This window comes from Pseudopodoces humilis, chromosome 18, assembly GCF_049639895.1.
Source record: "Pseudopodoces humilis isolate 2021_Gansu_Grassland_sample_001 chromosome 18, ASM4963989v1, whole genome shotgun sequence".
Lineage (NCBI taxonomy): Eukaryota > Metazoa > Chordata > Aves > Passeriformes > Paridae > Pseudopodoces > Pseudopodoces humilis.
In genome coordinates, this window is record NC_142217.1 from 17,242,669 (window position 1) to 17,267,195 (window position 24,527).

The 24,527-nt window shown below is 58.4% G+C and overlaps 1 protein-coding gene across 3 annotated transcripts in view; it reads left to right on the forward strand.

Annotated features, from left to right (window-relative positions):
* Positions 1–404: 404 nt before the first annotated feature.
* Positions 405–24,527, forward strand: part of PRKCB (protein kinase C beta) — a 103,392-nt gene continuing 79,269 nt past the window's right edge. For all 3 annotated transcript variants that reach the window (XR_015774070.1, XM_005523101.3, XM_005523100.3), the window contains exons 1-2: positions 405–596; positions 836–867. Coding sequence is in view for 2 of the 3 variants with exons in the window: in XM_005523101.3 (XP_005523158.1) it covers positions 424–596; positions 836–867 (205 nt within the window). In the remaining variant the exon portion in view is untranslated. The remainder of the gene's footprint in view (positions 597–835; positions 868–24,527) is intronic.

Genomic DNA, 24,527 nt, shown 5'->3' on the forward strand with positions numbered 1-24,527 from the left:
CAGTGTCCATCCCTGTCCGTTCCCAGTGTCCATCCCTGCCCCTTCCCAGTGTCCATCCCTGTCTGTTCCCGGTGTCCATCCCTGTCCGTTCCCGGTTTCCCCGCGCATTCCCGCGGGATGCAGATGCTCTATGCAAATGAAGGGCCGCGCCGAGCCCCATGCAAAGCAATATGCAAATACGGGGGCGTGGCCACACCGAGGCGCGGGGGGCGTGGCTCGCAGCGCCGCGAGGCGCGGGGGGCGTGGCCAGCGATGCAGATGAGGGCGGGGCGTGCCGTATGTAAATGAGGGGCGTGGCCCGGCGGCGGGCGGTGTCGGAGCCTCCCGCCAGCTGCGGGCAGCGGCCCCGAGCGCGGCCGGAGCAGCGGCAGCCCCGGCGGAGCAGCGGAGCGGGCCGGGCCGGGCCCGCAGCCCCCGCGCAGCATGGCCGAGCCGCCCGCGGCAGCGCCGGCCCCCGAGGGCGAGGAGGGCCCGGTGCGCTTCGCCCGCAAGGGCGCCCTGCGGCAGAAGAACGTGCACGAGGTGAAGAACCACAAGTTCACGGCGCGGTTCTTCAAGCAGCCCACCTTCTGCAGCCACTGCACCGACTTCATCTGGTGAGCCTTCCCCCGGACCGCCGCAGCCGCTCCGGGACGCCGGCTCGGCGGGACATCCCCCCTTGATGAGCTCGCTGGGGCTCATGCTCGCCGTGTTCCGGGCTCCCCTCTCCTCCCGTCCCGGCTCCCCTCATCCCCCGCATCCCACCCCGGTCCCCCGGTGCCCGCTCCCCTCCGGCCGGCGGCTCCGGGCAGGGTCGTTGCGGGGCCGGTGTCTCACTCCGCCTCTCTCTCCGCAGGGGCTTCGGCAAGCAGGGCTTCCAGTGTCAAGGTGAGTGTCGCGCTGCCGGGGGGGCCGAGTGGCTCCGTGTCCGCCCCCGGGACCGGCCCCGCATCTCCCTGCGAGCAGCATCCCCGGGCCGAGCATCCCCGCCGCCCCGGGCCGAGCATCCCCGCCGCCCCGGGCCGAGCATCCCCGCCGCCCCGGGCCGAGCATCCCCGCCGCACCGGGAAGCAGCTTAGTCATTTTTTAAACCAACCCAGCAACTAGTCGCTGCCTTTAAGCCGGTCGGGTCTCGTTAGCAGAGATAAGCGCCCAGGACTTTAGCTAAATCCCCCGAAAAAGGCCGAGGGGAGTTTGTTTTTAATAGACTTAACACCAAAACATGTGTTTGGCTGGCGAACGGGCTGGGCGAGGGCTGCTCCGCGGCTGGAACTGCGCAGCCGGCGAGCACTTGAATGGCTTAGTTGTGTTGCTGGGGAAAAAAATGAGGCTTTATAAGAAAACATGTTGCAGTAGCCGGGTTACTATGACCATATTTCTTTGTTCTGGTAATGCTGGGATTCTGGAGGGGCTCCTCAGGGATCTGGGATGTCCCCTCGGGAAATTCTGCTGAATTACCCAGGCGTTCTGTGGTTGCTGTTGTAGCCAGCCCAGCTGGGGGCTGCTCCTGCTCGCAGCTCGCCCTGTCCTGTGGGTCCCACCTGTGTGGGATTCAGACGGGGCTGCTGCTCACAGCTGCAGGCACTGAAATTCTGCTTTTGTGAATATTTGGGACTGAGTTTTATTTTGGTGTGTGGCTGACTCCCAAGCTGAGGTATTTGGCATGAAAACAAACCCGCTTTAGAGCTCTAAAAGGCTTCTCTTCACAGCTGTCCTTGGGGTTTGGAGTGGCACACTCGGTGTGAGGTGCTGGGGTGGGGCTGGGGCTCCTGTAGGGGAGCTGTGCCTCGGGAGCTGTCAGGAGCATCCCTGCAGCTGCCTGTACGAGCAGTGTGAGGCTGGTCAAATTTAAATGCTGCTGCTACTCATGCTTAACGCTTGCCACACGCGTTTAACCTTAAAATGCTAAAACATCTCCTTGGCAGCTTCCAAACCCCAGTCTGGAGGCCTGGGCAGGTGTTGACAATCAGAGGAAAGTGGATATGGAGACTAAAACGTGTCCTAGGGCTGTTTCTCAAGGTCACAGCTTCCCCTGGTACCTGAGGTTTCACACATGGGCAGTTCAGTCACGTTACCGAGATGAATTTTGTGCCCCTTGGATCTCTGTTTTGGGTTTTCCCAGGCTTGCCTGGCTGTGAATTCCCTGGTTTTCCTTACAGTGAGGGTGTATTTGTGCAAACACAATGTCCGTGAAACCCGGAGTGCGCGGTGGAGCAGGTGGGGACCAAGCACTGGCCCGGCAGGGTTTGCCTGCGTTCCCTCCAGAGCCCTGCTCAGTTCTACCTACAGCATCCCTACCTACAGCACCCAGTGTCGGGTAACTGGCGCCTTTCCAAGCCTCTCCTGGCTGGCAGGAGCTGTTATCCAAACCTGTAACTGCTCTCCTGCTCCAGGGTTTATCCTTGGCTGTGTTCAGGCAGAGTTAGGGCAGCAGGTGGGCCGGTGGAGCTGGGCTGGGAGCGCTGCAGCCCTGCTGAGCTGCAGGGACAGCAGCAGCACTGCCAGGAGCCCCCTGTGCTCAGTGACACCCCAAGGCTGTGTGACCGGGCTGTGACATCCCTTTCTGCCTTAAGGAAGCCCTTTCCAGCTCACCGTGGTGTTGCAGACGTCAGTGTGCCGCAGGGAATATTCCCCGTGCAACGGGGAATTCTGCGGATCGAGCTCTGCAGACCAGCCCGGTCTTTACTTTCCTGAAATCAGTGACCCGTGGCTTTTCCCAGAGCTGTGAGGTGCTGGGGTGCCCAGGTGAAGGCAGCTGAGGCCTGGGGACACGCCGTGCCTCCCTGCAGGATGCTGCCAGCCTGGCGGGTGAGCGCAGGGGTCTGTCCCACTGCCATCCGCTCTGGAATCACGGGCTTGGCCCGCTGGGAGGCAGAGCTGAGGGTGCCAGGGCTGGCACTGCCCTGCTCAGCTGTGCCAGGGGAGCCGGGCTGGGCTGTGCAGACACCACCAGCTTTGGGTTTGTGCCCCACAGGTTGTGCTGCAGCTGCTGTTGAACTTGGCAAATATTGACACGGAGGCAGAAAATCCCAGGGCTGGCAGGAAGCTCGGGAGTGAGGGTCTACCTCTCCCTCTAGTGAGCACAGTAAAAAAAATCAACTTTTAATTCAACTTTAACAACTTCCCCGAGTGTTTCATCCCGTTGTGCTGTGGGATGGCTGGAAATCCAGCTGGGGCACAGACTTGTATGCTCTCAGCTGTTCCTACTGCTGTGATCGCTTTAAGTAGGTTCACCTGCGCCCTGATTTCTTTCTAGGGCATTTGAAATAATTAGATTGTTAATTAGCTCATTACTTGTGACTTTTGGCAGGAAGTTAGCAGAAACTGACTCTTTGTAGCTTTAAATACTAATGGTACCACAAATGCCATTTAATTGCCTGCTAATGTGTTTCTTATCCTGGCACACAATCTCCTCCTTATCCTTGTGCGCATCTCAAGACTTCCTGGGCCAACGTGTGAGCCAGAAAGTGTCCGGGCTGTGGGCAGCGGAGCTCTGGGCTCCAGGGCTGCTCCTGGCAGGGTCACAAAAACAAATCAATGTCTTGTGGCTGTTGGAAGCTGAAGGATGTGCCCGGAGCTGCCAGGGGGATGAGAGCTTTCCTGAGACAGGCTCGATGCCCCCTGGCCGCCTCTCAGAGGTACAGAGGGGATTTCTGGCCCTGCTCTGGCTGGAAGGGGCAGAGACAGAGAGAGGGGAGTGGGTGTTCTCCCCTTCTTGTGGGGTCTGGGGATTCATCCAGGCAGGAATGTCTTGGGAGGGAAGGAGGGAGCAGCCCCTCGGTGTCTGCGGAAGGAACAAGTGGCCAGGTCTCGGTTCTCCTGACGTAGGAAGTGCCGTAGGATGGTAAAGGAAAGGGAAAGGGTTTGAAAGCTTTTGGGAGCGAAGTTCTTGGTCGCCTCCTGGGAATGTGCTTGGGAACTGGCAGCTTGGTGTTTCCTGCTGTTTCCCCCGCCTTGGCATCCTCGGGGCCGTTTCTCCTGCTGTGCAGGCAGCTCTGGGTCCCTTTGAGGGTCAGGGTGCTGAGGGGGACGTGTCCCAGGAGCTGGCTTTGCTCAGCCCGGGGTCGCTGGGGCTGGGCTGGGCTCGCACCCTGGGGGCCCGGGCAGAGGTGAGGAGCAGTGGAACACGATTCACACTTGAGAGCAAAAAATAACCTGCATCTGTCACTGCTTTCATGTGTACAATGTAGAAAAGATCTTGGAAAGGAAAATCTTGATTCTTCTCGAAGAGAAAGGAGAAAAAAAAAAAAAAGCAGCATTTGGTAATGGGTGCTTGGATCTCATGCAGTAACTTTTCTGGGGAAAATGTTTTCTTCTTGTGCCTGCTTATGACTCAGTAAGCAAAGAAACCCTTCAGATTAGATCTCCTTCCAAACTTTATACCACACAGAATTCCTCCCTCCAGGTTTTCCTCTCCCTGTCCTCCAAGGCCAGCGCTCTCCTTCTGTTTTGTGTTTTCACGAGACAACATCTGAGAGCAGAACTGAGCAGCTGGAAAATGTCACCCAGGCCTTACCTCTCAAGCAAGTATTTCTGTCTTGTTCAGTGCCTTCACCAGCCACCCTTCCTCCCCCCAGACGGAAGTGAAACCCATCACACTTTGCTTTCCACTGCAGCTCAAGCCCCTCTGCGGGCTGAGCTCGGCACCGTTCAGCGCCGGCTCTTATTGACTGCATTAAACAAGTAAGAAACAAAAGCAAAACAAACTCCAATCATTCCGAGTTGCCTCAAACCCAGTAATTTCGTGTCAACATATTATGCACACTGGAGCAATGTTAGTGTTCAAATAGACTAATTAAAAATGTTACTGCAATTACTTTTGCAACACAAATGATGCTAATTATATAATGCCACAGAAATTGGAAACATGATTTCGGAGGGTTTTCTGCACACAGCTCTGGGTGCAGGGCGGTGCTGCAGGGCACAGAGGACATGGGAACCTGTGGACATCAGCAGCTCCTGCTCTTACAGCACCTGGGCTGGCCTGGCTCGTGCTGCCCTGCCCTGATACCTGCGGGAGGGAGAGGGGCTCTGGAGAGAGGTGTTCTGGAGGGAGATGTTCTGGAAGGAGAGGTGTTCTGGAGGGAGATGTTCTGGAAGGAGAGGTGTTCTGGAAGGAGAGGGGCTCTGGAGAGAGGTGTTCTGGAAGGAGAGGTGTTCTGGAAGGAGAGGTGTTCTGGAAGGAGAGGTGTTCTGGAAGGAGAGGTGTTCTGGAAGGAGAGGTGTTCTGGAGGGAGATGTTCTGGAAGGAGAGGGGCTCTGGAAGGAGAGGGGCTCTGGAAGGAGAGGGGCTCTGGAAGGAGAGGGGCTCTGGAGGGAGAGGGGCTCTGGAAGGAGAGGTGTTCTGGAGGGAGAGGGGCTCTGGAGGGAGAGGGGCTCTGGAGAATGATGTTCTGGAGGCAGCTGGGCCGTGCAGCCCCTGTGGCAGAGCCAGGGCTGGGCAGGCACAGCTCGGTCCAGCCCCGAGTCTCGCAGTGGAAGTGGTTTTTCTTTCCCTCCCCCCTGCAGTTGAAGGGTGGATTTTTCTCTCTTATCTCCGGAGCTAGCTGTCATCCTAAAATGCTGTCGGGCCCGGATGATGAGGTGGTCTGTTTCCTTCCAGGGCATCCGTTGCTGCCTGGTGCCAGCCTCAGGATGCTGCCTGGGAGGTTTGGAGCTGGCCCGTGGGCATTTGGGTGCCTCGGGGTGGCCTTGAGGAGGGTTTGCAGCACGTCTGCCTGGTGCCTGCTGGCTCTGACACCACTGCAGAGGTTAAACCACCCCAGTCCTGAGCCTCTGCCATGATTATTCTCCAGCTACTGAGTCCTCCTGGGGAATTTAATGCCTGGGCTGTCTCTAAGGAGACTTCTCAGCAAACAGTGCAGGCATTTCTGCACGCCTGCTCGCTCACACGCATGTGATCCTCCAGATTCCTGCGGCACACGGGTCCCTGGCAGGGTGTGACGGGCATCCTTCACTGCCAGCGAGCTGTGGGTGGGCACTCACCTGCCTTGGCACCGGCAGAAGATGCTGTGAAACGGAGCGAGACCTTGAGGGTTTGGTGTCTGCTGTGAACAGGAGGTGGGCTTGAATCTGCTCTCAAAACTTGGTGTGAATTCTGCTGGCTGCTGGGGTTTCTGGAGGAACTGGAGGGAGGGGAGTTGCGCAAGCCCTTGCTGTGGGCTGCTGCCCTCCCGCCTTCCCAGCCAGCACAGCTCCTCCTCCTCCTCCTGCAGCTCAACAGGCAAGACCCTGAAAACGCTGGAGAGGCTCCTCAGTGCCATCCAGGCCCCGTGGGATCCATCAGTGAATATAGTGGCACGATGACAGGGACAGAAATTAACGTCTGGCTGTGCCCGTAATTCAGCGAGGGCAGGACTGCCTGAATCAGTTATGAGGGGTGTGGACAGCAGGGGAAGGTGGGAGTGCTTTCCCCTGAGCTGAAGGTGTGGGGATGTTTGCAGTGGTGGCTGGGGTGGGATCGTGCCCAGGAGGAGCGTTTGGGTGGCTTTTCCTGCAGCTGTGAGAGGATTGGTGCTGCCCAGGGCCACAGCTGCCAGACCCCAGCCTGGGCTGGTGGCCTCTGTGTGCCTGTGGTCCAGCTGGGGCCCCAGGGGCAGCACAGAGTGTGCTGGGGAGGGCTGCTGAGGTTCAGCCCACCAGAGTGGCTTCGTGAGTCATTGCCCTGCAAGTGTGTAGCTCAGCAAAGGGTGAGTAAGGAGCTCCTTGTGGGGGAAGAGTAACCACAGGTGCTTGGGCAGCGTGTTCCTTGTGCTCTCCGAGGGCTGCAGGCTCTCCAAAATGAGCTCTTAGGAAAAGGCAATAAAACAAAGTCAGGAGTCCTTGTGGGGGCTCCTGGATGCAGCCTTGGGGTGCCAGCCCCGTGTGCTGCCCCACAGACCTGGGGGATGGTGTTCCCACAGCTGCTGAGGGCAGGGACACAGAGCACGGGGAGCTCCAGAGCCCCTCCAGACCTGCCAGATGATGCTGCGGGAAATAAAGCCTGGCCAAGGACTTGGGCATCCCCTGGAACGGTTTTGTCCCATACTTTGGGATTTAGCAGAAACCACAGGTCCTGTGCTCCTTGGAGTGGGACCCTGCAAGGGCTCCCTGGGCTGGCACAGTGCCCTCACCCCTGGTACCTGAACAGAGAGGTGGGGCTGGGGCATCTGGGCACGAGGGTGACGGAGACAAGGGCTGTCCCTTGGGTTTCCCTTTCTTCAGGGAAAAGACAGCTGTGGGCTGCTGTTCCCCAGCTCTGAGCCCACCCCTCCAGCCCTCCCTTGCTGGTCTAGGCTGGTGTTGGTGGCCTCTGTGCCGTGGCCAGCAGTCCCTGGAGGCAGGGAGGTGACATGGACATCAGGGATGTAAAATGACACAGAAACTGCCTGAGTTTTGCAGACAGTGACCCAAGGGGTGAAGGTGAAAATCCCTCCGGAGCTCTTCAGCCCCATCAGGGCTGGTGCCAGGGGCTGCTGCCCCAGCAGAGAGGGGGAGAGACACGACCCTGGCTGGCCCTGTCCTGCAGGAGCCAGCAGCAGGAGGTCAGTTTTTCCACCAGAGCCACAGAAGGGATGGGGGAGACAGGAAGAAAGCTCCGGTGGTGGTTGGCAGCAGCCAAATTCTGTGTCAAGCAGAAGCAATTCCCAGAAGTAGCTGTGCTGGCTGTAGCTCATCCTGGGAAGGGAAGGCACGGTTCCAAACCACAGCCTGCACCCGGAGCCCTGCAGGGGCTGGATTCACCCAGGTGATCGGGATCCCGATGGGCACCGTGGGGAGGAGCTGAGGGGTCTCACCCAGGGAATGCTCTGCTCCCTCCTCTGTGTCTCACCAAGGAGCCGAGGGAAGGGAATGGCCTTGGCTGTGGTGAGGGACTGCAGCTCCCGGGGTGCCCGTGGGGGATGGAGCTGTGTCCTGGGGGCTCCTTCTCTCAGCACCCCAAACGTGTCTCCCCTTTGGAGAGGGTGGCCGAGGCTGGGCTGGAGCAGCCCAAGGGCTGGCTCTGGCCAAGCAGCTCCCTCCTGGGTGCAGGTGGCTTGTTTGGCTTGTTTGGCTCTCCAGGGTCACTCCTGGGCTCGTGGCTTTGATGCAGGCTCCGAGGGATCGATCCATCCTGGTTTTAGACTGGCCTCCGTTGGAAAAAGGAAACAAATCAAATGTTCTCCGTGTGAGGAGGCACCTGAACTCTGTCATTGATGACTTGCCAGCACCACTCGCTCCTCTGCTGTTGAGGATGACTCCTGTTCATGGGTGGGGAGCTCGCTGAGCCCTCCCCCTCTGGAGCTCTGGCCGTGACAGCTGAGGCCGGCTCCTGTGCAGGGAAATGCCTTTCATGAGCCGTGACAGCTCTGCTCCCGCAGCATCGCGGGGCAGATGGAGCTGTGCTCCCGCTGCTCCTCCCTGGCAGCTGCCAGGCTCTGCTGGGCTCTGTCCCGGCCACATCCTGCTCTGCAGCACGGGATGGCCCCGGCACAGCCCCCCAGCCCTGCTCCGTGTCCCGTTCCCCTTCCCGTTCCCCTTCCCGTTCCCCTTCCCGTTCCCCTTCCCGTTCCCCTTCCCGTTCCCCTTCCCGTTCCCCTTCCCGTTCCCCTTCCCGTTCCCCTTCCCCTTCCCCTTCCCCTTCCCCTTCCCCTTTCCCTTCCTGTTCCCCTTCCCCGGGCGCTGCTGTGGCTCTGCTCGAGCCGTTTGCTTTTCAGGGATTTTTGGGCTGACTCCCTCAGCTGTTTACAGCCATCCTGCTCTTCCCATCACGTGGAAAAAACGAATAGATCCCAATCCAGCCTGATCCTGGGATCAGGGAGTGTTTGGGGTGGGTAACCTCGTTAGCCTCTTGCTTTCAGAATTTAACTCGTGTGGCCCAGAGCAGGAGCCTTCCTGCCCCAGCTGATGGGCACCGACTGCCGAGTGCTTAATGCCTGTGAGCTACATCTTGTCAATTTAAATAATTTGCTTCCATATTTGGTCTTGCTTTTGTGCCAGATTTATACATCTTGTTTAAATCTGACAAGCAGAATATACTTGCTGCTAATCCGAGCTGGACAAGGCAGTGCCTGCCAAAAAATCCAATATTAATAAGCTCCAGTACATGGAAGTGACTGGATTTGCAAACTTGAGGCTCGTTATGGCACAGCTCCCTGAAAACTGGCTTTTTTGCATCTACTCAAATCTGGGTTTTTCCACCAGTCTGTGAGCTTTCCTCTTCGGGAGGGAGCTCCCTCCCCAGCTCAGTCTTCGGAACAAGGGAAGCTTTCCAGCTCCGAGCAGGAGACGAGTTGGTGATTTTTTGGGGTGTGGTTGGGAGGATGGGGATGGCTGGTGTCTGCGCAGGGAGCAGCTGCTCTGGAGCAGGAGCCGTGTGCTCGGGTGCCTGTGCTGTCACTCAGGGCTGGGCTTGGGGACGTGGAGCTGTGGAGAGTCCAGGGCTGGAGCCCCTTGCCACGGAGCCAGGCTGGCAGAGAAGGCTCCAGGGAGAGCTCGGAGCTCCTTCCAGAGCCTAAAGGGGCTCCAGGAGAGGGACTTGGGTAGGGTCAGATGGGATATTGGGAAGGAATTGTTCCCTGTAAAGGTGGGCAGGCCCTGGATCCCTGGCAGTCCACTGTCCCTGCCCGTGGCAAGGATTGGAACAAGATGGGCTTTAAGGCCCCTACCAATCCAAACCATTCCAGGATTCTCTGATTCTATGTTTAAAATCTTCAGTCTCTTGTAGTTCTGCTCTCATCTTCCTACATTTGATATTTAGTCAGCAGCAGGGAAGCTAAAAAAGATTCAGATGTCTAAATCTCAGCCTTCAGCTGTTCTTCCTCTTCCTCATGCTGTGTTGCCAGTGTGTTCCAGCTGATCCTGCTGGTGGATTCCTCCCTATCTTTTGTTGCCATGTGAAAGGATGCAACAGGAATAGCTTCACCTTCGGGGGGAACAGTTAAATACCTTTATTCTGATGGTCTGAACGGGGAGCACAAGCACATTGAATAGCTGGCACTCGGAGCACATGAACAAATGCATTTTCATGATTTCCAATTATAGCAGAAGAATGAGAAAGTGAGGTGGTGAAGAGGAGTGAAAGTCGTCCTGGCTCCCCTGAGTGGCTTCCTGCAGCCGCGGTGACATCACATCGCAATGAAGTCAGGGTTGTTTTATAATATCACTGAGGAGCCGAGTGAGGGGGAAGTGGCCCATGAATTCCATTTGCATCACTGAGTGGATTAGCTCCTGACGCAGTGCAAAGTCATTATTTGCTGTGTCTCTGCTCAGGAGCCCCAGCTCAGGGCTGCTGCTCCGAGCAGGTGCAGCTCCTGCCTCCGGTGGGACCGGCCTGGGATGGGGATGAGGATGAGGATGGAACAGGGGCTGGGGATGAGGATGGAACAGGGGCTGGGGATGAGGATGGAGCTGGGGCTGGGGATGAGGATGGAGCTGGGGCTGGGGATGAGGATGGAGCTGGGGCTGGGGATGAGGATGGAGCTGGGGCTGGGGATGAGGATGGAGCTGGGGCTGGGGATGAGGATGGAGCTGGGGCTGGGGATGAGGATGGAGCTGGGGCTGGGGATGAGGATGGAGCTGGGGCTGGGGATGAGGATGGAGCTGGGGCTGGGGATGAGGATGGAGCTGGGGCTGGGGATGAGGATGGAGCCCAAGGCTGGGCCTGGGGCCGGGCCCGAGGGGGCTCTGGGTGCTGTGTTTATCCCCGAGCTGAGCAGTTTGGGGTTGGGCCTCCTCTGCCTCCCACCTCAGCAGCCTGGCTTGGGCTTGGCTCAGGAGGAATCAATCCCAGCCCGTGCTCCCCAGCCTGGCCTTAGCCCAGCGAAGCTGAGGGACAGGAGGGGCACAGCTGTGTCCCTGCTGCCTGGCACAGAGGCGCTGTCCGGCTGTGCCAGGCCGTGCCAGGCCGTGCCACGCCGTGCCAGGCTGTGCCACACCATGCCAGGCTGTGCCAGGCCGTGCCACGCCGTGCCAGGCCGTGCCAGGCTGTGCCAGGCCGTGCCAGGCCGTGCCACGCCGTGCCAGGCTGTGCCACACCATGCCAGGCTGTGCCACACCGTGCCAGGCCGTGCCACACCGTGCCAGGCCGTGCCACACCGTGCCAGGCTGTGCCAGGCTGTGCCAGGCTGTGCCACACCGTGCCAGGCTGTGCCACACCGTGCCAGGCTGTGCCACACCGTGCCAGGCTGTACCACACCATGCCAGGCCGTGCCAGGCTGTGCCAGGCTGTACCACACCGTGCCAGGCTGTACCACACCGTGCCAGGCTGTACCACACTGTGCCAGGCTGTGCCACACCATGCCAGGCCGTGCCAGGCTGTGCCAGTGCTGGAGATGGGCTGTGGCAGAGGTTTTGTTTCTGGTGTCTGCCCCAGGTTTTGTATGGGCTCCTTGGGCAGCCTTGACGGGGAAGGGATCAACATCTCCACGTTCACTTGTTTCTGAAGAGCTGGATGGAATAACTTGCTTTTGGGGGGTCTGATCGGAGCCAAGTGCCCTTTCATGCAACATCTGTAATTGCCTGGGGCTTCTGAGGATGGCAGAGCTGCCAAGAGGGCAGGAAGGCTGAGCAGGACCTGTGTGTCCCCTCCCCAGCCTGGCAGGGGAGATTTCTGCCCCAGGAATGCCTCTAAAACCGGACTAATTCACATTTGTGCAATCATGCCTCTAAGGACCATCTCCAATAGCTCAGTCCATTAATTTCCAAATTTGTCTTTGATGGAGAGGAGCCTCAGGGCCGGAGTCCTCTGGAGAGGAGGGCTGTGGGTCTGTAGCTGTGTGTCCATCCCCTGTGAGGAGCAGCAGGGACAGGAGCAGGGATCAGTCCTTGGTGCCTCTGCAGGGAGGGCACAGCCTCAGCGGTGACAAGGGCAGAGCTGCCGATCTGGTGTCTCCCAGGGCTTCTGAGGTGGAAAAAGTCTCACTTACTGGGTCATTTAGAGACTGAATCTGGGGTTTTGGCAGGAGGAAAGGCTTTAATTAGCTGCTGCTCAGTAGGGCTGCTATTAGATCTTCAGAGCAAGATGCTGCCGGACTGGAAAAAATGCAGCAATAGCTCATTTGCTCAGGAAGCCATGATAGTGATTTGCATTTTGGTCAGGTGCTGAACCCTTGTAGAGAATTTTTCTAAAATAACTTCAAGCTATAGCTCAGATTCCTTCCCTCTCTGCAGCTGGGTGAATGTGTCTTGGTCCCACAGCCTTTGGGTGTCTTGGTCCCACAGCCTTTGGGTGTGAACTCCTTTGTTTGCAGCGCTCAGCTCTGCGGGGAGCGAGGCGAGGGCTGGACTGTGGACATGTCCTGTCAGCAAATGCTGCATGACAAATGGCTTTTGTCTCTCCACCTTGGAGCAGAATTCGATTCTCCCTTATTATGTACCTAAAAGGATTTTTCTGCTCTGCCAGCAGCCCCTCTGCTGACCTGAATACCCAGGAGACGTGTAGTAGGGTAGGAAGCTTTGGAGTGCATCTCCTGAACCTCATCTCTGCTGCTGCTGGAGGATAAGGGGCTTCGAAAGGTGTTCTGAACACTCTGAAATGTATTTTGGACACTTTTTTGGTTTCTCCTGTGCTGTCAGCTTGCACAAGTGCAAAGTGAGAGCAAACCCCTCGCCCTTGGGCTGGCTCCTGCTCCAGACTCGGCCTGTGCTGTCCACGAATGTCACAGGCTGGGTGTTCAGAGCTCTGTCCCCAGGGTTTGTTTGGGGCTCTGTCCCCAGGGTTTGTTTGGGGCTCTGTCCCCAGGGTTTGTTCAGAGCTCTGTCCCCAGGGTTTGTTCAGGGCTCTGTCCCCAGGGTTTGTTCAGGGCTCTGTCCCCAGGGTTTGTTCAGGGCTCTGTCCCCAGGGTTCAGGGCTCTGTCCCCAGGGTTTGTTCAGGGCTCTGTCCCCAGGGTTTGTTCAGGGCTCTGTCCCCAGGGTTTGTTCAGAGCTCTGTCCCCAGGGTTTGTTCAGGGCTCTGTCCCCAGGGTTTGTTCAGAGCTCTGTCCCCAGGGTTTGTTCAGGGCTCTGTCCCCAGGGTTTGTGCTGAGATGTGGCAGGACACTCCCAGGCTGTCCTGGTGCCACCTGGGCTGGCTCTCCTCGGGAGCAGCTCCTGCCCCTCATCGTGGCAGCATCGCTTGGCTTTCACCTTCGGCTTTGCTGTGGATGGCTGCGGATCCTTTCCCAAAGGAGAGCTGGGAATTCCCAGCTGGTCTGGCCTCTGTGCCAGGCTTTGGGGGCTGAAGTCCCTCTGCTCCCACCTGGCTGCAGTTTGGCCCAACAGGTTACGAGGCACGAGGCTGATTTATCTTTAAGGACATTTGAGCTGTTTCCCCAGGGTGGTGTGGGTGGGGAAAGCAGGATAACGTGGGTGACACACACACAGCACCACTGGGGACAGCCCCCACAGAGCAGCGAGGATCCCTGAATCCCCTGCAGGAGCAGGAGCCACAGCACAGCCGCAAATCCCGGAGCTGCCGATGGCCCCAACGCCGTGGAGTTCCCTCCAAAACCACCTCCCCTCTTCTGGGCTTTGTAAATCTGGAATAAACTTAATTTCTCTGCTGTTACTATTAACTGAGTCCGAGAGGATGGAAATAAATGCCAGTTGGGAAGGGCAGGCTGACTCACTTTCTCATTCTCCTGTAAATTTCCATTTAAGTTTCAGTTTAAGCTCAGGTATGAGGGGAGTGAAAGCCGGTAATTTGTGACAAAAACTTCTATTTTAACTCGCAGTAGAAGAACTCCCTTTTTAATTGCAGAAATTACAAGGCTGGGATTTGTGTGAAGGAATTCAGGCTCCAGTGGGTACCTGCTGGTGCTGTGGGTGCTCTGCTCCAGGGCCACCCAAGGGAACAGCAGCACCCTGTGCTACAGCTCACATCACCCCCAGCCCACATCATCACCCCCTGCCCACATCATCCCCCCCAGCCCACATCATCATCCCCAGCCCACATCATCATCACCCCCTGCCCACATCAACCCCCCCAGCCCACATCAACCCCCAGCCCACATCATCCCCCCGAGCCCACATCATCATCCCCAGCCCACATCATCCCCCCAGCCCACATCATCCCCCCCAGCCCACATCATCACCCCCAGCCCACATCATCACCCCCTGCCCACATCATCCCCCCCAGCCCACATCATCCCCCCCAGCCCACATCATCCCCCCCAGCCCACATCATCCCCCCAGCCCACATCATCACCCCCCAGCCCACATCATCACCCCCAGCCCACCTCATCACCCCCCGCCCACAACATCATCACCCCCTGCCCACATCATCACCCCCTGCCCACATCATCATCACCCCTGCCCACATCATCCCCCCCAGCCCACATCGACCCCCCAGCCCACATCATCACCCCCAGCCCACATCAACCCCCCCAGCCCACATCATCCCCCCCCTGCCCACATCATCACCCCCAGTTCACATCATGATCCCCCAGCCCACATCATCACCCCCACCCCCCATCACCACCCCCAGCCCACATCATCATCACCCCCAGCCCACATCAACCCCCCAGCCAGGGCTGGGGCTCTGTGTGAGTGAGGCTCCCCTCAGCCCTGCTCTGCTTGGCTCTCGCTGCTCCTGGTGGGGCTTGTTGGGCTCAGAAGCAGCACCATTGTGTGATGGTCCTGGAGGAGGCACAACAGCCAATCCTCCCTGCAGCCAGGACTTTGTGGCTTTTTTGTGTCCCCCATCCTCTGTCCTGCCCCTGCTGGGGTCTGCAGCCTTCTCTGTTCTCTGTACACAACCAACTCCGTAAAGTTGAGTTATCTTGCCCTTTCCTGGACCTCTTCCTGCTCTGTGGGGTTTGGAGGCAGCAAACCTTTCCTGCTGGGGGCGGAGGGGCTGCCCTGCATCCCCCAGGACAGGGGGGCCCCTTCCTTGCTGTGGGGCCTGGTCACTTATCTTATTCCTGAATCAGGTGCCTCAGGCTCTGCAGCAAGTTCTTCCCTTATCACTCCCGCCTGTGCTGTAAATTTACTTCCACTGTGTCAGAGTGAAACAAGAAAACTTCTTTAAAAAGCAAGAGGAAAGTCATGTGAGGGAGCAGCGTTGTGTCAGCACTTACAGAGGGCTCAGAGCAGCGTTGGCCCATCTGCTGCCTTCCGAAAGGGGAAGCAAAGGGCTCCCAGCCAGGGCTGCCCTCCCTGCCCTGTGCTGGGCACTGGGGGTGGCTCTGTGGGACCAGCTGGGTGCTGCTGCTGCCTGGGTGGGAAAGGACCTCAAAGCCCCTCCAGCCCCACCCCTGCCATGGCAGGGACACCTGCCACTGTCCCAGGCTGCTCCAAACCCTGTCCAAGCTGGCCTTGGGCGCTGCCAGGGATCCGGGGCAGCCCCAGCTCTCTTGGAACCCCTTTAGGGACTGGAAGGTGCTTCGAGTCCAACATCCCCCGGGGGTGGAAGCAGCATCCCCTCCCTGGCAGCCTGTGCCCTAAATTAGAGCAGCAAGATGCTGCACTGGGTCCATATGGAGACTCCCAAAATAATAGCTGTCAGCTCCCTGCTGACTTGCACGGGGTGCTAAAGCTTTTGGCTTTAGGAATGACGATTTAGGAAACAGAAATGCTGGTGGGCTGGAGCCAGACCGGAGGTGCCGGTGGCTGGGCCCCACCTGTGTTGGGATGGGCATGTTCAGCACCATCAAATCCTGCTGGTGGAACTTCCCACGGGTTTTGGGGAGCTGTTGCCATCCATCCATTTAGTACAAGGCTAAAACTGAACTTGCAGGAGAGCTGGGGTCAAGCACTTTGTTCTGGACGTGGATCCTGGGGCAGGTGTGTGACCGTGGTGTGTGGAAGTGCTGGGAATGCTGGAGCCGTGGCATCACCCGGTGTTCTCATAGCAGAGGTGCCTGTGGATGCTGCTGCTCACGTTCCAGCCCCACTTCACTGGCCTTTGGCTTTGATGTCCTTTGCCTGTAACGAGCTGGGGCCGATGGATCTCTAATAACGAGCTCGTATCTCATCTTCCTCCTGCGGGGACTGTCGGGCTCCTCTAATTGCTCTGCAGTGGCCGTGGGAGGTGGCTGCCTGTCAGGACAGCTGTTCCTTTGATCGAGCTATTGCACATTCAGGTCTTGTCCTGCTCAGGTTTTATTTGTTGTCCAGGTCCTACCAAGCCATTACACTGAAACGAGCGGCGTAATTGTGAGGGCTTGGGGCTCAGCATCCCCCTGGAGCTCACTCAGCATCCCCCTGGGGCTCACTCAGCATCCCCTGGGGGCTCAGCATCCCCTGGGGCTCACTCAGCATCCCCTGGGGGCTCACTCAGCATCCCCTGGGGCTCACTCATCATCCCCCTGGGGCTCACTCAGCATCCCCTGGGGGCTCAGCATCCCCCTGGGGCTCACTCATCATCCCCTGGGGCTCACTCAGCATCCCCTGGGGCTCACTCAGCATCCCCTGGGGGCTCAGCATCCCCCTGGGGCTCACTCAGCATCCCCCTGGGGCTCACTCAGCATCCCCTGGGGGCTCAGCATCCCCTGGGGGCTCAGCATCCCCTGGGGGCTCAGCATCCCCCTGGGGCTCACTCATCATCCCCCTGGGGCTCACTCAGCATCCCCTGGGGCTCACTCAGCATCCCCTGGGGCTCACTCAGCATCCCCTGGGGCTCACCAGCTCTGGTGTCCCCACAAGCCCTGGGGAACCGGGCAGGAGGAGGCACAGGCTGGCAGGACACTCCTGGTGGCCTCGGTGCCTTCCTGGGGCGCATCGTGGAGCTCTCTGTGCGAGACCCAGGTTTTGTAAGCAGGGCTGTAACGCAGAAACTGTGCAGTAACTTCCTGTGGGGGACTCTCACTGGCAGAGGAATGAAAATTAGACAGCTTTTAAAAAGGCTTAAATGAAGAATCAAAGGGTGCATTTCAGGTCTTTGTGCAATGTGTGAGAAAGGGTCATTTTTTAAAGTTTATTTGCATCTACGTGACTGATGGGGAAGCCTGCTCTGTCAGGGCATGGGGTAACTCAGCTGCGTGTCTGGGGGAGGTGACATCCAGCCTCCCTGGTGTCACCATACCCAGACAGAAACGTCTCCTGCGTGGTTTAGCTCGCTGTCACGGAGTGCCCTGCCTTCCCCCAGGAATGCTGCCAGCCGGCTGTGAGCCTGTGCTGCCTTCCCATGGCACTGCAGGGTCCTTCTGGCAGCCCAAGGCCAGGCTGGATGGAGCTCTGGGCAGCAGGGAAAGAGGAAGGTGTCCCTGCCATGGCATGGGATGGTCCTACAGGTTCCAACGCAGACCCTCGTGTGATTCCGGAGCCGGGAGCCCCCGAGGTTCGGGCTCGCCTGCTCCCGTGTCCTCGGGGCAGCCTTTGGGGTGAGCCCAGACCCTGCGGGGTCACAGCAGGCTCAGAGCCCTCCTGGAGCCCAGCAGCTGAGGGTGAGCTCCTTGCTGTGAGTCTGTAAAGCTTTCCAGGCTCCTCGGTGTGTGCCAGGGCTCTGTAAAGGCGCTGGGAACCAGCAAAGCCCAGGGCGATGTGGAGGAGGCAGAGGCGGCTCTGGAAGCACCACGGGGCGCAGGGAGCTCCCCTGCACAGGCAGCCTGTCTGTGCCGCACAGCATTCCCTGCACACCATGGAAAACACCAGCCAGGGACCTCTGAAAGCTTCAGACTCCGAATTTCCCCGCAGCCCTCGCCATGAGCAGGAGGAGCTCCCGGTGTGGTGTCCCCAGGGCTGTCACTGTGCCACCCCAGCTGGCTGCAGCCCGGCCTCGCAGCCTTCCCCCACCGCTGCCGTGTTTGCCGTCAGCATCTGCCTCTGCTCTGCCTGACACATAGTGATTTTCCTCTCTGTGAAGGTTTCTGAGCAGTCTAAATTGAGGAAGGGGAGGATTGCTTACAGACACGGCACTGGCTTGGCTCTGTTTTGAGGGAGTATTTTGAGGTTTGACTCAACTCTAGCAGCTCCTCTGCAGGGAGGGCTGGATTGATAGTCAGGAGTGGTAGCAGGTCAGGTAGGCTATTTTTGGAAGGGCTGTTTAATTGTCTGGTGTGATTCTTGCTGGGCTCGTGGCTGGATGGTTACTTATCTCCTGTCAGAGTTTGTTAGCATGAGGCAGCTCTGGATACACGCTGATATTAAATAATAAATCCACGAGAGGGGCTCGGATCTGCTTTGTCTTCCTGGGCTGGGAGGGTGGTGGGGGATAAAGCGCTCAGCATCTCTGAGCTTTAATGCCATAAAGTGCTCCACAAGTGTAGAGAGGCTTCTCCCCCCCTGCAGTGTGTCTGGCACCGGGCTCGGGGGGCATCGCTGCCCACCCAGGGCTGCCCACAGCCTGGCTCTGCTGCCCTCCCTGCCCACTGCACCGACTGCATTTGCTTTCAGGCTCATTTTCCATCTCGGCTGCATGAGGGACGTGCTCTCAGCAGCACAGAGGGTTTAGCTAAATGCTTGTTAAGTCATGTAAGGCAGTGGTTAAAATGCTTTTGCTCTGCCACGCTCCCGAGCTCCAGAGCAGGCGGGTTTGGGGTTCTCCAAGGCTTCTCCGAGCCCAGGGATTCTGTGTTTGTGGTGAGGGCACAAATCCCTGTTGGATTTGTCTGCTGGAGGAGGGCCAAGGCAGCCGTGCTCCTCCTGTGCCCGTGGGATGCCCACAAGCCCTGACACCAGCACCTCTCCTCCTGCAGCTTTCCAGGCCCGTCCCTGTGGCTGCCACCCTGCAAATGGATGTTCCAGAATCTCTTGGCACAGCATTTCCATAACTCCAGGGAAGTGTTCAGGTCCTGCCCAGTCCCTGGGGGTTGCTCAGACCTGGTTAAGGCATTGCTTTTGGATCTGTGGAATGCTGAGGGCTCAGATCCCTGTTTGACCTTGGGGTCTTTGGGTCTTGGTCAGGGAGTTCCACTCTCAGCCCTGAAAAGGAGAAGGGGAGGGTAAGTGCAGGGTAAGGGCAGGGAAGGCTTTGCCCAACCTGCTCCTCCTGCACGGCCTGGAGCTGTCCCAGCTCGTTTCTGTCACTGGTTTCACTCGCTGCCCCAGTCACCAGCATGTCACCAACATGTCCTTCACCCCTTGGTGGGCTGGGCATGGCTTCAGCTGCTCCCCAGCGTGACCTCTGCAGTCACCAGGCTGCAGGAAAGCCCCCCAAAGCCCACCTGTGCCTGGTGAGGAACACAGCCCCTCACTTCTGAGCGATGAAGGGACTCATTCCTTGTGCAATCTGCTGCAGGAGATGGGAGCCAGAGCACTGGGATTGTGTCCTGCATCCCACTGCTGCAACTGGCTCTGTCTGGGGTCCTGGCCTTGGTGGAACACGCCGCTTGAATGAGTGCTGGTAATAATCAGTTTCATTCTTAGGCTGTCCTTGCTGTGCTGACTCACTTCCAGCTCTCTGGGAGCTCCAACACACGGCTTCATGTCAAGGCAGAGGAACAGGAATGCCAAGGAGGGAAGGTGGCAGTGCCTGGGTGTGGGGCAGGCTGTGCTGGGGGCTTGGTTTGGGGGAAAGCCAAAGGAAGTCTGAGGTCAGGCTGCACTCGGAGAAGCAGCAAGGGGACCGGCTGGGACGTGCAGGACATGCAGCCGCATCATCCTCAGCTTTCTCCGTGTTTTCCGGCAGGGCCGTGCTGAGCGAGGGCTGCGGGCTCAGGCGTGGGCCCGTGGGAGAGCAGGAAGGGCCAGCAGCCCAGCAGTGCCAGCAGCCGTGCCCCGAGAAGTCCCCGTGTGTGCCCCGGAGCGTTTGCTGTGGTATCACTTCCCCAAAGCTATTTCTGGCGCAGGGGGCTCTCACCACTCAGCCTGAACTCGTTTGTTTTGTGTCTGGCAGGGCTCGAGCGCCGGTTCTGTGGCGAGCCCTGGGCAGGGTCCTGCTCGCCCTCGCTCCAAGGAGAGCTTGGGGCAGGAGCTGGGGGTCACATCCACGCTGCCTCTGCACCCTCAGGAGACCTTTGGCAAATGGTGCTGCCCAAGGAGCGAGCCCTCCGGAGCGGGGCTGGCCGGGGGCTCTGCCTCGCCGGCCATGGCGGGGCCTGGCCCCGGCACTGCGGCTCCCTGGAGGGAGGCTGTGAGTGGGAAGGCTGGAAGGGGGAGCAGCTCATTGCTGTTCCTCCTAATTGCTCTCCCACTTCTGTACTCGAGTGAGCGAGGAGCTGTCTTGAGCTGCGTCCCTGGGGACGCCGCCTGGTTCTGTCATCCCCAGCAGCTGCACCGGCACCCTCCCCGCAGCGGGGCCCTTTCAAAGGAATCCTGCTCTGTTTTGACTCGGTCCGTCTTCCCCTTGATGTGACAATGATCCATCTGCCTCTCGGTACGGTGGAGGATGCAAGGGCTGTGGTGAAACCTCCTGAGCGGGGGCGAGAGCTCCTGGGACGGTTCCCATGGGCGCTGCGGAGCCGCGGGAAGGTGTGGGAGCAGGGCTCAATCCCCAGCCTTTGCCTAAAGAATTCCTTGCTCCAGACTTGTTACTAGAAGCTGATAATAAAATTTGTAGGAGGTTTTTTCTGATGGAAAGTGTGGGGGAGTGCAGGAGGAGCTCCCCTGATCTGCTCAGCATGGTCTGGGATTGTGTAAAGCACCAGCCCCGAGGCCGGGCTTTGAGGAGGGTTCCTGGATTTCATGGAGATGGAGGCTCAGGGATTTCCTGAGCTGCGTGTGAAGCCAGGCAGGCCCTGCTGCTGCTGAGGCTTGTCAGATGCCAGGGCTGGTCAGGGTGAGCCAGGGCTGGCCCTCAGCACTCAGTGCTTTCCAAACCGGCAGCACTCACCTGCCTGCAGCTCTGGAGTTCTGCTGCTGCTCCCCTGCCCGTGGCTGGGCTGGCCAGCATTTCCCTGGTTCCGTAGGAGGCCGGGGGTGGCTAATGCTGGTCCTCACAGCCAGGTTTCAGTGGCCCTGGAGGCAGCTGAAGGCGGATGCTGAGGTGTTGTTCTCCCCAGGAGCAGAGCCCAGCAGAACTGTGCTCCTGTCTCTTTGCAGTCAGATGTCCCCAGTGACAACAACTTTGGATCTTTCTCCTCAAGTTCCATCCACGGTTGTGTGGAAAGCGTTTGCAAGGAGCAGGAGCACTGGGGACAGGAAAGCTAGCAACTCATGGAATGGTTTGGGTGGGAAGGGACCTTAAAGGACATCCAGTGCCACCCCTGCCATGGCAGGGACACCTTCCACTGTCCCAGGCTGCTCCCAGCCCTGTCCAGCCTGGCCTTGGGCACTGCCGGGGATCCAGGGCCAGCCCCAGCTCCTCTGGGCACCCTGTCCTGCCCACCCTCCCAGAGAATAATTGAAAAGAGTTTTTTCTGCTCCAGAATTACTCAGCAAATTTCTCCTGAAATCTCTTCAGGCTGATTCTGCTGAAGATTGATTGCTGGTTTGGTTTTTTTTTGTTTTGTTTTTCTGGTTGTTGTATTTGTAGAAATAATGATGTCTAAGCACTGTCTTACCAGCTGGTCAGCAATCCACTGGAGAGCTGATGATTTCCAGAGGAAATGTTCCTACAGCAGTAACTCCCAATTCGTGTGTGCCCACCTGGATGCTTTTTCCCTGGAGGCAATTTCTGTTTCAGTGGTGATTAAACACCTTCAGCTCCCTGCAGATGCCACTGGCCCTTCTGTTCTGAGCCATCAGAGCACATCTTTACAAAGCAGCTGGTTTGGGCACTGCAATTCCTGCACCACCAGGATGTGCTTCATGTTGGAGACTTCTGCATGGACAGACAGTGATGGAACGAGGGGAGATATTGGGAAGGATTCCTTCCCTGGCAGGGTGGGCAGGCCCTGGCACAGGGTGCCCAGAGCAGCTGGGGCTGCCCCTGGATCCCTGGCAGTGCCCAAGGCTGGACAGGGCTGGGAGCAGCCTGGGACAGTGGGAGATGTCCCTGCCATGGCAGGGGTGCCACTGGATGAGCTTTGAGCTCTCTCCTAACCCAAACCATTGTGGGATTTGGTGATTTCTGCTGCCGCCCCACGTGCCCCAGGCTGGCTGTGCCGGTGCCACCGGGGGTTCCCTGTGGCCAGGGCTGTGGCAGGCTGTGCACAGCATCCCCATCCCACGGCATTCCCATCCCAGCGCGCCAGCGCGGGGCTGCTGTTGCTACGGGAACGGGCGTGCTGGAGCTGGAAACCTCCTTTGATTCCTTCTCCCTGCTCCCTGCTAGTTAAGAAACTCAGATGGATTTGAAGTCACAAATACAATAGTTTTTGGGGTGGTGCAGGGAGTTCAGGGATCTTTCCCTAATGAAGGAGCTGCCTGAACTCTCGAGGGGTTGAATGAGATTTTCCCCTCAATACCCACTCAAAAGCCCACTTTGCCAGCTCGGTGTGTGTGGGGCTGCTCCCTCTGCCACCTGCGGGGATAATTAAGACCTTTCAGGTTGCCATAGAGAGTATTTTGCCTTCTAATATTGCACCAATTTATATTTGGGATATTTTTCTATAAAATTGCCAGTGCAGAGGCTGCTGTCTTTGTCAGGTGCACCAGTGGCAGGTACAGAAGGGGAGGCCTTAACCAGCCTGTAATTTGCAGGATGGGGGAGATGCTCAGCGCTCCTGGTATTTCGTTACATTTGGTTTTTCTAACAAACACCGTCCAGAATGTTCCTTCCTCACGGAAGGGACGTCAGCAGCGTGCTGATGGGATCTTATGTAGGCCAAATCCTGGACTTGGAGCAAGCAGCTCCACAGGAATTGTTCTGCAGCCACGTTAGCCCAGCTGAAATTTGTCTTGGTGAGCTTGGCCCTCTTGAAGGGGCACTGCAGAATCCGAACAACACCACGAGAAGTTCTGATTCTGTGTCTGCTTCTGGGAGCTTGCTCACCCTCTCTTGCTTCTGAAAACCCTTTCCTGCATTGCGAACCCCCACGGAAGTGGCTTGTTTGGGTGGGGATGGGAGCCAGGTGTGGGGCCACAGCTCCAGCCCTTCCCGAGCCCCCTGCGCTCCCCAGGGCCCCAGAGCTCGCTCCTGCTCCTTTGGGAAGCTGCAGCACGGAAAAGAGCAGCAAAAAGAGTTTGTGTTGAGTTAGAACTGCACAGCAAAGAGCTGCTCTGAAGTGAGATGTGAACGTTCCCCAGGAGCTGGGACAGCAGTCAGGAGCTGGGGCTGTGGGTCTGCAAACACCCTGCAGAGGAAAAGGCTGGGCTGGCACCCGAGCCCTGCTTCAGCCATCCCTGATCACTGCTGGGTGCGGGGGAGCCTGCAGCTCTGCACGGCTGCAGCCTGTGCTGGGATCCACAGCGATGCTCTCCGAGGGAGCCGGGCAGGGCTTGGCAGGGTGGGAACCCAGAGCGAGCTGGGGAGGGGGAAAAGCTGCTCCCTGAGCAAAGACAAAGCCCTGGAGCAGTGTCCTTGTCCTGCAGCTCCCAGGGAGGGACAGGGCAGCTCCAGCAGCTCATGGAGAGGGGATAGGGAAGTTCACAGGGAGAGGACAGAGCAGCTCACGGAGAGGGGACAGGGCAGCTCCCAGGGAGGGACAGGGCAGTTCCAGCAGCTCCCAGGGAGGGACAGGGCAGTTCCAGCAGCTCCCAGGGAGGGACAGGGCAGTTCCAGCAGCTCCCAGGGAGGGACAGGGCAGCTCCAGCAGCTCCCAGGAAGGGACAGGGCAGTTCCAGCAGCTCCCAGGGAGGGACAGGGCAGTTCCAGCATCCAGGGCTGCAGCTCTCGCTCCCTGCCCAGGGCTGCGGAAGGAGCTGTAATTCCATTAACGAGCTGAATATGCTGGGGTCAGCCTTTGCCATCCAAAATAATATGATAATGAAAGAGAATTACGAGGTAATTGTTATTAATGGCCCCCAGGTTGGAAGAGAGCTGACGCAGGTGGGTGTCACACTGGGCCACGGCCCAGCAGCAGTGCCTGGTGAGGGTGGGAGGGGAGGAAGGTCCTGGAGCTGCTGAAGGAGGAAGGATGATGTGAGGCAGGAGAACGTGCAGTCCAGGAGGAGATCCAGCCATGTAAATATGTAATTCTATAAATGTAATATATTTGAGAACCATTTTGCTGTGAATTAGCATCCTTGCAGGGTATAAAACATGAACTTTTGTGGGGGCACCTTTTGGTGGGTGTTTGATGTTCCAGAGTCCGAAGGGCAGAGAACAGCTTCCCTCAGGGTGGCTGGCAAGTGGGTTTGAGTCCTGGGCTGAACCTGCTTCCCCTCCCTTAGCTCCAGTCTCCATAATTCTCAGGATAAGCTGCCTGTGGTGCAGGCAGTGATTTACAGAAGAACCGAATTGATTCCAGCTCAGAGCTGCGTGGGGGCTCGGGAGCCTTTGGCAGATTTTCCAGGCTGATGGTGCTGGGGATGGGAGCAGCCAGGACATGCAGGGGAAGAGGAGCCTGAGGTTTCTGTGTTGCAGCAGTCCCATGGCAAGGGGAGGGCTGGGACAGGCCGCCCACACAGGGTGTGCAGTCTCCCTTCTCCGAGATACTCCAAAGGCGGCTGGGCATGGTCCTGGGCAGGTGGCCCTGGCTGAGCAGAGGGGCTGGACAAGACAAACCTCCAGAAATCCCTTCCAGCCTCAGCCATTCCGTGATTTTACGGAAAGGGAACTGGGAGAGGTGATGGAGCTGCGCTCCTGCAGAGCTTTGGTGGGGCTCAGAGAGGCTGAAGAGATGCCGGGTGAGGCACCGGGAGGCTCCGCAGCTCGGGAGGAGCGAGTCGCGCATCCCTCGGAGCGCCC